This window comes from Eschrichtius robustus, chromosome 7, assembly GCF_028021215.1.
Source record: "Eschrichtius robustus isolate mEscRob2 chromosome 7, mEscRob2.pri, whole genome shotgun sequence".
NCBI lineage: Eukaryota > Metazoa > Chordata > Mammalia > Artiodactyla > Eschrichtiidae > Eschrichtius > Eschrichtius robustus.
This window is the reverse complement of record NC_090830.1, coordinates 101500825-101515346: the sequence shown is the minus strand read 5'-3', so window position 1 is coordinate 101515346 and position 14522 is coordinate 101500825. Positions and strand designations below refer to the sequence as shown.

The 14522-nt window shown below is 38.4% G+C and overlaps 1 protein-coding gene across 1 annotated transcript in view; it reads right to left on the bottom strand.

Moving 5' to 3' along the window:
- Positions 1-1336: 1336 nt before the first annotated feature.
- LIPN (lipase family member N) overlaps positions 1337-14522 on the bottom strand; it is a 15408-nt gene continuing 2222 nt past the window's right edge. Inside the window, exons 3-9 of the mRNA XM_068548956.1 lie at positions 12923-13121; positions 11170-11279; positions 8595-8731; positions 6667-6813; positions 5154-5225; positions 4547-4618; positions 1337-1570 (exon numbers count right to left, since the gene is read on the bottom strand). Of these exons, the coding sequence (XP_068405057.1) occupies positions 1337-1570; positions 4547-4618; positions 5154-5225; positions 6667-6813; positions 8595-8731; positions 11170-11279; positions 12923-13121 (971 nt within the window). The remainder of the gene's footprint in view (positions 1571-4546; positions 4619-5153; positions 5226-6666; positions 6814-8594; positions 8732-11169; positions 11280-12922; positions 13122-14522) is intronic.

Sequence of the window (14522 nt, the reverse complement as noted above, 5' to 3'; positions counted from 1 at the left end):
TACTTTTTATTGTATTCCCTATTTTTGTCTTTTGAATTTTATGCCTATATATGGTAGAATGGAGTATCTTCCCCAATTCTGCACTCCTGTATAATAGCATTATATATCCACACTCTCTGCCATGTGGTTGGCAGCTTCCCACTGTAGATGAAGCAGACTATTCTACCCCGCTGAGGTAAGGCTTGGTCATGTGATCTGAATTAGCCAAAGGCATGTGAACAAGCAGAGGTTCAAATATGCTAGCGTGATCTAGCTAGCCCTCTTGTGCTCTTGGCATCTGTCATGTGAAGAACATAACCCTGAGAGCTGCTAGTTCCAGAATGAAGAGAAGATGTGGAGCAGACCTGGACCCAACCCACAGCTTTGAGCCAAGCCCAGGTGATCTCAGTGTAAAATAGAGCCATACCAGCCAGACTGTGGACTTGTGAGCATAAAAAAATAAATGTTTGTTGTTGTAAGCCACTGAGTTGTTTATTACAAAGCATTGTTGTAGCAGTAGATGAATAAGACAAATCCCACAGGAGCTCTCTTAACTGACCCCCACTTAACCAGATTCTTATATTAACCAATGCCCTCTTTTCTCTCTGTAAACATATCAACCGATGTCCAATGCCTCTTAAATGTTCATAACTAGTAGGCTAATCTATTACAGCCACATCCTTCCACTTCTTCCAGTTGAGTCGTATGCTTACTAAGAGTTAGTTTTCCCCCTAGCTTGTAACAGTAAAACAAACTCCTGGAGTACTTAAATCTGGTTAGTTTTCCATTCTGCTCTTTTTTTCATGCTTGATGTGGATCAGACTTATTTCATAGCTTGTCTGTAGATGACCATATGACTATTGCGCTAATTGTGATTTCAAGAAAGCCACAAGATCACAGCCACCCGAAACATATTGCCAAATGACTCCCTTGACAAGATTTTTCTAGGCCAGCACTCGTATGCTGATATTCAATCCTTGGAAAAAGGGGATGGGGAGTGAGTATCATTTGCATGAAGCCACTATATTTATTTGAAATAAGAAAGAGAAAGGCCTCTTTTAACTCCTCCCTGAAGTGCACAGTTAGTAGAGAAGAGTTTACTAGGGCTTAGATGAAAAAATGGACCTAGCCCTGACTGAGGGGAAGATTCTAAGATTTCAGATGTGGACATTTCTTAGAGAAAGAGCAGCACAGTAGATATAATTCCTAGCTGGGATGCCGTGATAAGGGAACAACACCTCAGCGACAGCAACAAGGTGAAGGATGCTGGAGTAGAACTCATTGCTGATGAGTATTTTCCCCAAAGCCTCTTATGGGCTTGGAAGCAACTTCTACCTGAAGAGTAGATGTATTGCAGTCAGGGAAATGACTTCATCAAATCTATGATTTTACTGTACACACGTTGAGCAGCATCGAGGCCCCAGATGAAATCAAAGTGGTTCCAATCTGGCAATAGGTTGAAGTAACGGAGATTCCTGATTTGGGGGAGTATCCTGGTTACATCCCGGGGTGTTACAAGGACATCTTTTCCACCAACCCAAATAGCAGTAGGCACTTTCATGGCAGTCAGGTCATATAGCGGGGGGCGACTCTATGGAAGAGAGAGAAAGTGCATTCATGAGCGGAAGCTCCTCAGAGCAACAACTGACTTCAAATAAATAGAGACTACTGAATATTTACTATGACCAAAGGAAGAAAGCATGCAATGGGCTCTATATTCAAGGAGTGTGAAGGAACAAGGCAAGATGGCTAAATAAACTTTTGTAAACAAAGTAGGGTATATTAAATGCTATAAAACATTCCCCAAATGCAATGGAAGTGAAGACAAAGGAGAAATTATTTCCAACTGGGACTTCATATAACGAGCAGTCATTTGAAATGACTCTTGAGGAATGGTTGGATTTTACAGACAAGGATGAAGGTGGCAGGGCTTTCCAGCAGGCAGGAATAGCATGTATGCCATGGTCAGGAATGGCAAGCTGTCCAGTGTACCCAGAAAAGAAAATATGTAAGGGAATACTGTAGGATATAAGATTGGAGACAGTCAAGGTCTAAATGAAAGGCTGAGGCAGCTGGGCAGCTTTCAGAAGTTTTGGAGACAAGGCAAGTTCATTTCTCAGAGCTCTGTCTTAGGATGATTGTATAGGTATCAGTTTGTGGGATGACTTGAAGAATAAATAGGTTGGAAATGGGTCCTGAAAGAAATCTAGACAAGCAGTTTGGATGATCCACATAAGGGGGTAACTGAAGCTATAAGGATGGCTAAATTCTCCAAAGACAAAGGGGAGAGAGATTTGAAGAATTTTGGAGGAATTCTGACAAGTTGAGAGCAGTGGGGGACAGAGAGTAGCCAGTCAGAGGACAAAGGGAGCAATCAAAAAGGGAAGGAAAAAAATCAGAGATCGTTTTATTATGGAAGCCCAAATCAGCGGGGTGAGTTGCAAGGAGACTGTGGTAACTAACACAAGATATACGTGAGAATAGGCAATTATGTTTGGCAATTAAAAGCCACAAGCAACTTTAAATAGAGTAGCTATAATAAGAAGATGAAGACCAAAACTACATTTTCCAGGGTTCAGGAGTAAGTGGAGAAGTGGAGATACTTCTCCACTTCCCTTTGAAATATTAAAAAATGTTGATAAAAACAGAGTGATGGAAGGATGACTTGATAGAATTGATGGGTTGACGGAAGGTTTTTTGTTTGTTTTTCATAAGGGATAGGAGTTCATTTAAGATAATAAGAGAAGCCAGTAAGAAGATATGAGAAGAGATGGGGTCGAGGGCACAAGATCAGGATAACTTGGATAATAAGAGGACCTTCATTTTCTGAGAGTGAAAGGAAGGAGAGAATCAAGAAGACAGAGATTTTAAGGTGGATTAGAGGGAAGTTAAAAAATTTCATTCATGCAACAAACAAGTATTAAGGGGCCAGTAAATTCCAGGTACTCTGCCAGGTGAGACAATACTGGTGAACAAAAGAGAAGGAAATTCCTACCCTCATGAGGCTTACATGGGTTAATCCTCTTATTCTTAAAAAAACATAGAGTGGACACAGAGATTGTGCTGGGAACTTAAGGAGAGGACAAACTGTTGATACTTCTGAATGTAATAAAAATTGGCTTCCAATGATCTAAAATTACAAACAAATAAAACAGGATTGACCTGGAGTAGGGTAGGACCAGCTAGCTAACTGTGTGTAAATTCTGAGGCCATTTACACTCTCAATACTTGTCATCATGTTGTACACTTCAATCTTAAATATTTTTTGGTCAGTTTTACCTCAATAAAGCTGAACTTGACAATAATGGTCTTATGTGTGTGTGTGTGTTTTGTTTTATTTTCTTGTAAATGTAAACAATATATAACTATAACATGCTCATTACAATAATGAAAGAAAGCAAATGTATGTAAAATCCAAAACGAGAGCCTCCTTTACTCTTTCATGTCCATCCACTTCACTCTTCCTTTCTTCCCCTTTTTGAAAGTTATCACTTTAACATTTGCTGTTTATTTATTTTCTGGCCTTTTTCTAAGCATTTGCAAATATATGCATTTGTAAATATACATTGTCTGAGGAGCAGGAAAAAACCTTTGCGGGTAATGAAAATATTCAATATCTTGCTTGTGATGTGGCTATATGAATGAATATATTTGTCAAAACTCACTGAGTTAGACACATAAAATCAGTGAATTTTACTGTATGTAAATCACACCTTAAGCTGATGAAAAATAATAATAAAATTATATATAGCTCTCATTGTCTTAAGGGCTAGTAGAATCATTTCTCTAAAAATTCAATCCGTTACTGAGAAATTGACTGGTCTGATTGACTGATTTGATGTTCAGAAACAATTTCATCGATCTACGTTTGCACTAATAGCCTTAAATATGTCAGTCTGGGAAAACATCAGAAAAATGTGCTTAGTTCATACTGAGAAGCCCAGCCCCTGACTTAGAAAAAGGAAGGTGGCAACAGGATTGATTAAAAGTATAGGAAGGCTAAATGAGTCTATAAATTTTGGTGCGTAAAGTTAGAGGGAAAAAGTTGCCTTAAGATTCAACACTTCATGGGTGGAAAATTCTCTTTTATGTGTAATCCTGATTTTCTTCTGTTGGTATCAAGAAGCGTGTATTCATTTACTCTGTAAATTTTTACAGATTTTTATAAAACAATTTTCATTATTATGCAGCCATTAAAAATAATGTTTAAAAAAACCCCTCAGTAACATTGGTTATGTTTTGCTATGACTGTAAATAAAAAAGCAAGATTGAAAGTTGTGGAAAAGCAGTGATGTTGAGATTGGAATAAATGTAATAAAATATTGATACATCTACTATAGTTATCTCTGGGTGGAGGGATTATAAATGAATTAACTCCCTTAGTATATAATTCTTTTATTTCTAGATTTTCTGAAATGAATACATATTAAACCTAGACTTTAAAAAAAAATCTCTATCAACCAACGTGAATGAGACCAACTGCCAGCTAGGATTCTTTTTACTCTCAAATAATTTATCATTGCAAGTTTTCAAAGCCACTCTTCTGGGGTCACTCTGAATAGCTCACCTGATTGTAATGATGCATGTTCTCAGCTTCACTTCCCCAGTCATAAGCTCTGAATTCATCAGATCGGTAAAGCTGAATTAAATGTTTTATAGAAAAGTAATATTCACAGTAAGAATCATGATTGTTAACAGCAGATCTTAGGAAAGCACTGTACGCTGGGAAGAAAATAAGGCTTCGGGATCACCAGAAAGATATAAATAAATTTTACCAGTATGAAAAACAAGGTCGACAGAAAGTGATGCAATGATCTCCTTGGTTTGAAGGAAAAGCTAGTGGAAAACCAAGCCTCGTTGGGGGAAATCAGATCTCAGGTACTTCTCTCTCTGGGGAAGGCTCGGTTCTCCTGAGGCTCTTCCAGTTTACCTTTTGTTTCAGCTCAGGGCCTATTTTACAAGCTCTGATTTAAGATGGGGTTCATTTATGTCACCTACTTGGTCTGCCCCATCCCTTGTTCTTTCTCTTAAAATCCAGGGAAATCAAACCATAAAGATGGTGACAAGGGCAAAAAGGAAGCCAGCTGCTAAGTTTCTTAGAACAGACATGCTAACTCTGTCCTTTTGTATATAAAGAAAATTAAGGGAATAGTTTTCCATGACAAAGACCCTACCTGTTTTATATGCAGGATGTTCTGTATTGACGATCCAGTGGGAGAATGGGACATATACACATCCATTCGGCTCTGAAGGAAAAAGGACACGTATTACAGCATTAATCACCCAACGAAAAAACTATGCCTTTCAGAAGCAGATCATAATTATGCTAAGAACTAATCAACAAATATTGCGGTTTTGAAAATGGCAAGGAAGAATCATCTAGATAATTACAAATTCATGTCAGGCACTTGAATGTGGGTGAACCATGGGCTGACTGGTGGCATGGGCTGCTTGAGAGCAAACCTGCATCAGCTCTGAAGCTGTAGGATAATTTGCTTATCTTGAAGCAGAAGCAACAATGGACATGGAGCAAAACAACCAAGAAAGGTACTCTGTGCAAGTGCGTGTGTGTGGGGCTGCGGGTGTGTGTGTGCACAGATGTGATGGTCACAGATCAATAGATCAAAAATCCTGGAGTTCAGGACCTAACTTTGTTAATGATAAGCTTTGTGACTTTGGGAAGTTATTTATCATCTTTGAGTTTCTGTATTTTCATCTATTAAATGGACATGCTAAAAATCATACTACCAATTTGCTGTGCTCTTGTAAGGAAAAAACAAAATACTGCAAAAAAAAGCTAAAAATCAATCACTTCCATGTGTACTGTACTTCAATCTTCATAAATATAATAGAGATGAAAATTGTAGACATAAAATAGTACTGATAATTGTATGTCTTAGAATATAATGGAACAAATCAAGGAAACTATTAAAAATCTTTACTTTTGAAGAAGCAGGCTTTGAACAATTGTTCCTCAAGGTTTTTGGTCTAACACAACTTATCCTCTTAAAGAATGTGGGCTGGGTGGCTGGCCGAGAAAAGCTATTTTGGAACTAGCTTCACTGTAACAGTCTCGCTGGCTGCCATTTGGAATATGACAGAGATAACTACTCAACCACACTGGTCTTTAGTCTGAACTCCTCCTCCTCCTTGAATTCTCAATAACAGGAAACAAGGCGTTGATGAAACAGGACTTCTGCTCTTTCATAGGAAAGGGATTACACTCCATTCCATTCTGTCTTGTATGTTCCAAGTTAAATGATGAATTTTATTCGAGGTTAAATTCACCCAACAAGTGAAGGCATACGTGGAATAAATTTAATGCTTGTATGTACTTCTTTTCTAGGATTTTATTTTATTTCTTAATGCACTGTGTTGTACTGAAATAAAATCAAGTTGACTGTAGTTAAGTGGTGGCTGATTGTGAACATGTGAAACCACTACCTATTGTGGAACAACTGTTTTCTTAAATTTGACCAGGTATGAAAGGATGAAGCTGCCTATTGGCTTCCTCAGTCTTGACATTCATGGTCCATTGAATATCTAATCTTCTATGCATAGCAAATCTCTGCCCTTAAGTTTAGAATACCACATTAATTTATGTAGTATAATAGATACATCAAAATGAATCAAAGAAAAGCTGGAATTTCTAAAAGCATCAAATGGCCCCAGAATCATTATACATACCATGTTCACATTTTTCATGTTGAATCCGGCCCATAAAGACATAAATTCAATACATATCGCCCGTAATATTATATTGTTGCAGATTTTGGTAGAAGGTGACTTCCTTATTTTATTTTCTAAAAAGAAACCTTTGGTACCAAAAATCCTCTGTAAAAATGAAAAATAATTATTCTTTCGAGGACCATTCTCAGACTTCTTGACATTCCATTCATCCCAGGAAGGAGAATTCTCGGGGCTCTGCTTATATCTGTATATTTATTTGCTGTTTTGGTCAAGGAGATCAAGTCATTCAGGAAAAGTTACTATTTATGAATTGGTCTCCACCCAGCTAATATCATCAAACATAAATTACAAGGAGACTGCAGTAAGGACCCTCAACCTCAAATTAGCTAATTTCTCCATGGTGAAGCTCCCCCACATTCTGTCCGATCAGCGATTGCCTGTATTTCTCTTTAAATGGCAAGAAAGGTAGAGCAGTTTCTCCTTAAGGTCAAATATTGCCTTGAATAGGAAGGAAAAGCAGGGTTTTTCCCTATTACCCGTGTACACATCACCTTTCTGGTAGTGTTCCAGAGTAGCCAGCTTTTGTGCTGAAAGGTAGAGGATGGAGTACTGAAGGGAGGGTGCCACTGGACAGAAAAACAATTGATGTCTTGGGAGGCAGCATAGTTAAAACTTCTAGGGCTTTTGGAAAAGCAAGCTTGGGCGGGCATCCCTGATGAGAGGACTGGAGCTTCTAGGGGCAACGGATATTATGAAATGGGGGGTGGGCCGGAGAATGGGACTTAAAGTGGCGGGAAGTTTGACAGTAGAGGATAAGAAACTGAGATAAGTCAGGGACAATATGTGCCTCAGACCCGACCTATGTAGGCAAAGCCTCACATATGCAAAGCTGGTGTATTTAGAAATAGATGTGTCTATCTCTGAATTTAATTCAACTAATTTGTCTGGTCAACTCTGCCCAAATGTAGTAAACATCTAAAACTAACTGATGTCAGCACACTTTAAAATAGAACTATCAACGACAAAAAAGGGAAGTTACATCACTTGAGCTTACTAAACAATACCAAAAAACTACTATCAAACCAATCATTAGGCCTCATGGAAGTTCTTCCTTGTGTTAGCTCACAAATACTTTTTTTCCCATTTCTACCTCTTCACCTCAAACCAGGACCTCATTTTATATATGAATTATTGTGATACCCTAATTGGTCTCCTTGACTTCATTTTGGCCAAAATTTATTCTATCCTTTGCCCCAAATTTGAGGGGCAATCTTGATAAAATACTATGTTCATTGTGGCAATGACCTTTTTAGAGAAACAAAAAGCAAACAGAAAAAAACTTGCAAAGAATAAAATCCCAAACTCACAACTGACCATCAAACTACTTTTCCAACCATTGGAAAATAACCAATAAATACTTGAATAAATAATTCAGCTCTAAGACTTTTACGCTTTGGAATCTTAGCTTCAGTAAATTAGAGCAAGCTCCCATATGGGAAGGGTTATATTATTCAGGCTTTTCTAACATCAAAGTCAGGGATATCAGTGAGCACATGCAACTTGGAAAATGTCTTCCATTTGGGCACTGTGAATTCATTGACATGCCCAGGGGAATAAGAATGGAACAAGGAAACTTGTGAGTAGATCTTAAACTGACACGGCAGTCAGCTCAGTTAGAAATTCTGATTTATACTCAGGTCTGTTAATAACTGAGTATAGTGAATTGTATATGGGAGCTGTAGACATTGTGGCATAGACAAACACACACAAGGACACATACACTCCAAGCACATGATCCCAGAGTCTGGTTTCTACAGATTTCATCTAAATGTCCTACTTTTGTTTCATAATAGATTTTAAAATAATAAGGATCTATCATCCAAAAGGAGATCCTCATATACTTTTTGGCAAAAGGAAGCGCCTACCTTGACTGAGGAACTTGAAAGTAGGAAAAAACTGGTAAAAATGCCCGTGGGGTATTTGAGTGAGATCACAGGACTCAAGGCAAAATTCATTTTGATTCTTTGTGCCAGTTCAGGCATGGTGGCAAAGGCTGCAAACCCTGACAGAACAGGAGACAAGACAATCTTGTAAGAATTAGAAGTATTTAGGCAATGTTTCTACTAACAAAAGTGGGACTCTGCTTTGTCATTTTTATCCTTTTACTGCATTGATCTTGGGGATGAATTGGGAAACTCTTCTAAGTTATCCTGCAAAGTTAATCTGCCTTCAGCCCTCTCTGCTCTCAAGTCTCCATTTTTCTCTTATTCTGGACAATTTAACTGGGTTGGGGAAAGGGAAGGATAAGTTGCTGAAGCAACTCCTGCCAAGTAAACTGGGGACACCTTCACTTCCCAAGCGTGGGGTAAGTGTTGGCAATATTGTCACTTTACCACCAACTCTGAGAGGTCAGAGTGAGTCACAGAGCCTCTAGAAATAAATAATCAGTTCGTGGGAGGTGAATCAATCAGCTCTTTCTGCACTATCGTCCAGTTATTCCACAGTTTTTCTTTCTCACAGTCGAATGAGATTTCATTGCTCTCAGTGCTTCACTGGATGCTTACCAAAACCTCTGGAATCTTCCCTGCGTCCAAAAGGGAACGGGCTTTCCCTCAGTCCACCATGGTCCCAGTAAGGACCATATGTCTCCATTTGCTCTGATTGTTCAGTAATAGCATTGCATCCATATCTAGCACTCTAAGGTTGAGGGCGGGGATCAGCCTCACACAGGAAAGGCTATGTGGAGGATCTCTGTGTTTTGGTTCCCTGAGGTACTTTCCTGGGCCCCCCTCCACTGTGTGTGTGTGTGTGTGTGTGTGTGAGTATGTACGTAGCCATAGCAGGGGTTTTTTTTCTTCTGAACTTCTTGTTGAAATATTGAAACTCTCTTAGCCAGAAAAGGAACTGGCTGAGTAATTGATACAAAGACTGAAACAGGCATAATTGTTCCCCCTAGAAGATGTCTAGAAATGTGTGGAGGTGAGTTTTTGATGGTCATACTGACTGGGGAGCCCAACTATTATTTAAGGGGCTAGGGCCTGACTTGTTAAATGTCCTATAAAGAGTAGGCCCTTCCCACATAACAAAAATTTCTCTGCTCAAAAGGCAAATAGTGCTAACCGAAAAATTTCATGCCCGAAATGCAACGCAGAGCCCTGATGATCAAATTTACTGTTTTCTCTGCTAATCAGATATGAGAGCATATCTAAGTCCTATCCACTTTTCAAGACACCACTCAAGTCATCCTTCTCTCTACAGTTTCTCCACAGCACCCAAGCACCCCATCGGTGAAGTCAAAGTGACCTGGTTTGAATTTTTGTGCCACCTCTTATGTATTAAGAGACCTTGAAGGAGCCACTTAATTTCTATGAACTTCTGTTTCCTTTTCTATGAGATGGAAATAATAATGGTAGGATTGTTCTGACGCTTAGACAGAGAGATTGTAGGAAAGGTCCTGAACAGAGGACCCTAAACATAGTAAAGTCTCCTAAGTCTTAGCTATTACGGTGTAATTATTTTCCTGTTAGTGACAGTTTTTTGGGGAGTGGGGTTGGGTCCCCTTATTAGTTCTTTGATCCTCTTTTAGTGTATTTGCTCTCATGCTCACTGCCTAGTCTAAATTTGTAAGCTGCCTATCAGTACAAAGCACTGGTAAACACCTATTTGCTCCTGATGGTAATGGTGATAATGAGACTACTGTAGGAATATTTATTGTCTCTTGCACAGTTTCACCCAAACTAAAATACTGCATTTTCATATAACCCAGTCTCTTAAAACTGGAAACTTTAGTGGAAGATTACTAACAAATTTACATTTTTAATAGTATGGGTTCCTTTAAATTTTTATTTGGAACTAGACTATTGATTTCTTTTAAAAAAATCTAGGAACCACACATTCAAAGTACATTTCCTGGACTTTTAAAAAAATCTATATAGTGCTTACAATTAATTGCTACTCCATAAATATTAAATCATACACTAAATGGATAAGCCCAGTTGATTTATTGTAGGAAGCTTTTGTGGTCTGATTCACAAACAAAATGTTACCATACCTTTTCAATTTGTTCAAATATGAGTATAAGCCCCTCTTTTTTATTTTTTAAAATTCCATGTGGGTTGTGAGGAAGGTATGATTGATGCATAGTTAACGTTCTTCAAGGATATTTCATGGCATTTGGCTTTACTTTTTCAGCTTGGAGGAGATCTAGAGACTTACTCTTTGGAAATACCTGTTTGGATTTTGAGCACACATTATTCCTGGGAAATTACATCACCATTACAAATGTGTTGCGGTGACCGGAAATAGATGAAAGGCTCGTCCTACATACTCACAGTCTCTGGAATTCAGGCTCACAGCCACTTAGGGCACTAGGGTTATGTGCCCAACACAGGACAGAGAATTAAGGACACCATAAATGTAAAACAGTTACTCTGTTCCAATTCAAAGGTGAACTTTTGCATGGCTCTGACCCTTGTAAAGTGTTGACCCTTGTAAACATACCTATTGTAGTACCAAGTGAATGTCCAATGAAATACAACTTCTCTTGACCAGTTTTGTTTACAATGAAGTCTATTATTCCTGGGAGATCATATTTGGCCATTTCATCAAAGCTGAAAAATAAAACAGAAACTTATAAATATTCCCAAGTAAGTTCAAAACTCAGAGCACTTGCTTTTTTATTTTTTACACACAGAATTCTGTGCTGTCCACTTATTTGGTTTGTATTTCATTATTTATTCAGTTACATATAGGCTATTGTAGCTTTTCTTTGTTGCACTTATATGTGTTACTTTCTGATAACAGGAATGATTTGAGACTTGTGTAAACTACATTATCTGAAGTTTAATCTTGTCATTCTTCCTTTTTGTTCCCTTCTCTTGCATTTCTTTTGCTGTCCTTTCCCTACCTGGTTTGCATGCCTCTACTTCAGTCTCCCCCAGGGAACTTCAAGACTCTTAGGGCCACTTAATACCCAGCTTTGGAAACAGAACTGGTTGTAAATCATGATTCCACCATGTGCTAGCTGAGTAACTTTCCATAAGTTACTTAAATGCTCTGAGCTTAAGTTTCCTTATCTGTGAAATGAACATGATAATGCTATATGGCAGGGCTGCTATAGGGGTTGGATTAAAGGAATGACTCTGGCTGCTATTAGACACTCAGTCAGATGTTGCTATTATTAATATTTCTGTCCATATAGAGATATATTCAATATATACCAAAATCCTATAGTACCAGTTCAACCAACATTAATACAAGAGAACAAAAAAGGCCTAAATAACATATAGTAGAATTAGGTACCTCAGGAACTAAGGGCCTGCTTATTAGAAGAACATGAGAGGAAATATAGATTGGTACTCTCCAGTATAAGAGAATGGCTGTGATGTCTTATAGTAAATAAGCTCCAAGCTCCCAGCCAAGGATCAACCACACAAAATATTTCCCAATGCTTGACCTGGGGCAAAAGGTCTGACCCTAACAATTTCATCTATTTTTCTTTCCTTCCAACTTGTCAGTGGGTACTGAATATTTCATTAATATGGTTTTGCTCTAGTAGCAGGCTTTAAACCAACAGGGAGTTTAAGCCTGAGAAAGGATGTCCAATGCAGGCATCAGCCTGTCCTTTGGTGACAGCAGAAAACACTTTCATTAAAAGAAGCAGTCAGCATATCAAAAGATTCTTTTCTATTGCCTATTAACAAAGTTTTAAAGATCTCATGTTAAAGCTTTCCTGAGAATGGCATTCTATACATTCTCAACCACAGTTTCTGTAGGTAAAATATGGTACTGATACACATCTTCTTTGCAAAACTGATTGGCTGTCCAAGAGAAAAGACTTGTAATAGCATCACTAGGATAAACATAAGCTTCATGAGGGCAGAGACTTTGTTCACTCTTGAATGCTCAGGGCCTAGAACAGTGCATAGAGTAGGCACTCAATAAACATTGGTTGAATGAGTGCATACTTTGGTCACAGGCATTTCCTAAGCTGTCCCTTGGGACATACTTATAATGTATAGTATTGGATAGAATTGCATGTTAAAATGACCCTGTTGAAATGATATAATTTGCTTGTGGGAGAATCAATGGAACTCAGAGCTTCTTGCTATTTATTTCCTTTGAAATGTTAATACAAATTACAAAGAGCTGTGTGACTCCAAGTATCATGCATTATTGTTAATACCACCCACACTATTAGATTTAAAGGACTTGTCTCAAATTGCCTTCATGAACTTTCATAGATATAGTTTACCTAAAGGCCCAGAATTCCTCTTCATTCACTGAGAGTGTTTTGTGTCTCCTTGACCAAGTGTTGCCCCGACTGTTTCCCATCCATACATCGTAACCTGCATCTGCTAGAAGGAATCCAAGGCTGCCATTGGCGTAATTCTGAAGCCAGGAGGCACTGTCTGCAAACAGAGCATGCTGCAAGTATACAACTGGCTGGGCACCTGGAAGGAGGGAGGAAGGAAGAGAGAGAAATTTATAATAAATAGAGCATCTCAGGAACATGATAGAAACACACACACACACACACACACACACACACACACACACACACACCCCACTGGGAAAAGCAAAAACCAAAAACAGCATTCACTTTTCCCCTTGTCATTAGTGTTGAGTGTTGTAATCACATAACAAGTTTTTTGAGCACATACTTTGTACCTGGTGTTATGCTGATTGGTTGACATGCATGAGCTTATTAAATTCTCACAATAACTCTATAAAGTAGCTCCTACTTTGAGGATCCTCATTTTATACTTGTGGAGACTTAAGGTAGTTAGGTAACTTTCCTAAGGGGTCATTCAGCTAATAAGGTACATGGGTAGGACTCAAGCCCGGTTCTGTTTCATGCCAAAGCATGTGCTTGTAACTGCTCTGCACTATGTATTCACTTCTACATGTATTCACTATGTATTCGCTTTTACATGTCTCCTGGGTTTGACTTACAAAGACATGAAGATGATCATCTTTGATGGAGTCTTATGCCTCTTCCAGGAAGAGGGGGAGGTGAGCATAAGTGGACCATGACCAGTTCCTCACCAAACTTCCAATCAAACCCCCAGCCTCTGCCCACTGAAGAGTATTTGAAAACTATAGCAGTAAAATCAACTCAACGCCCTCTTGTGAACTCTCAAGTTTCTGAGGAAGAGAACCAGGATGGAAGATTCTAGAACTTAGTAGTTAAGAGCACAGGTTCTGGAGTCAGGCTTTCTGGGTTTGAATTCTGGTTCTGTCATTTGCCATTTGTGTGACTTCGAGCCTATTACATAACCTGTTTTACCTCAGTTTCATGATCTGTAAAATGATAACTATTAATAGTGCCAACTTCATAGGGTTTCTGGGAGGTTTAATTGACTTAATTCATTTAAAGCATTTAGAAAGATACACCTAATAAATGTCTTTTAACTCTAAATCTTCCCCAAATTCTCCCTCCTTAGGTAGTCTTTCTTGTAAAAGTTTTCTCCTTTTATGTTTCATAGCACCTCCCTACCCCACCCCTCGCTGTGCCTAGTATTGCAAGATTTACCAAAAACAAAAACAAAGATAAACAAAACGACCCAGGATACCCTGTTAAATATGAATTTCAGATTAACAATGAATAACTTTTTCATATAAGTACATCATAAAGTGAGATTTACATGAAAAACTCATCTGCTGTTTATCAGAAATTCAACTTTAACTGGGCATCTCATATTTTAGATAGTAATCCTACCCATGTCCCACTCCCAGTTTTTATTGTGAAACTCTTGAATTCTTGAACTACATGATTTTAGCTGCCTCTGAATGTGGCTGGGAGATGAGATGATTCATGGTAAATGGTCTCATTTACCTCATGGTAAATGATT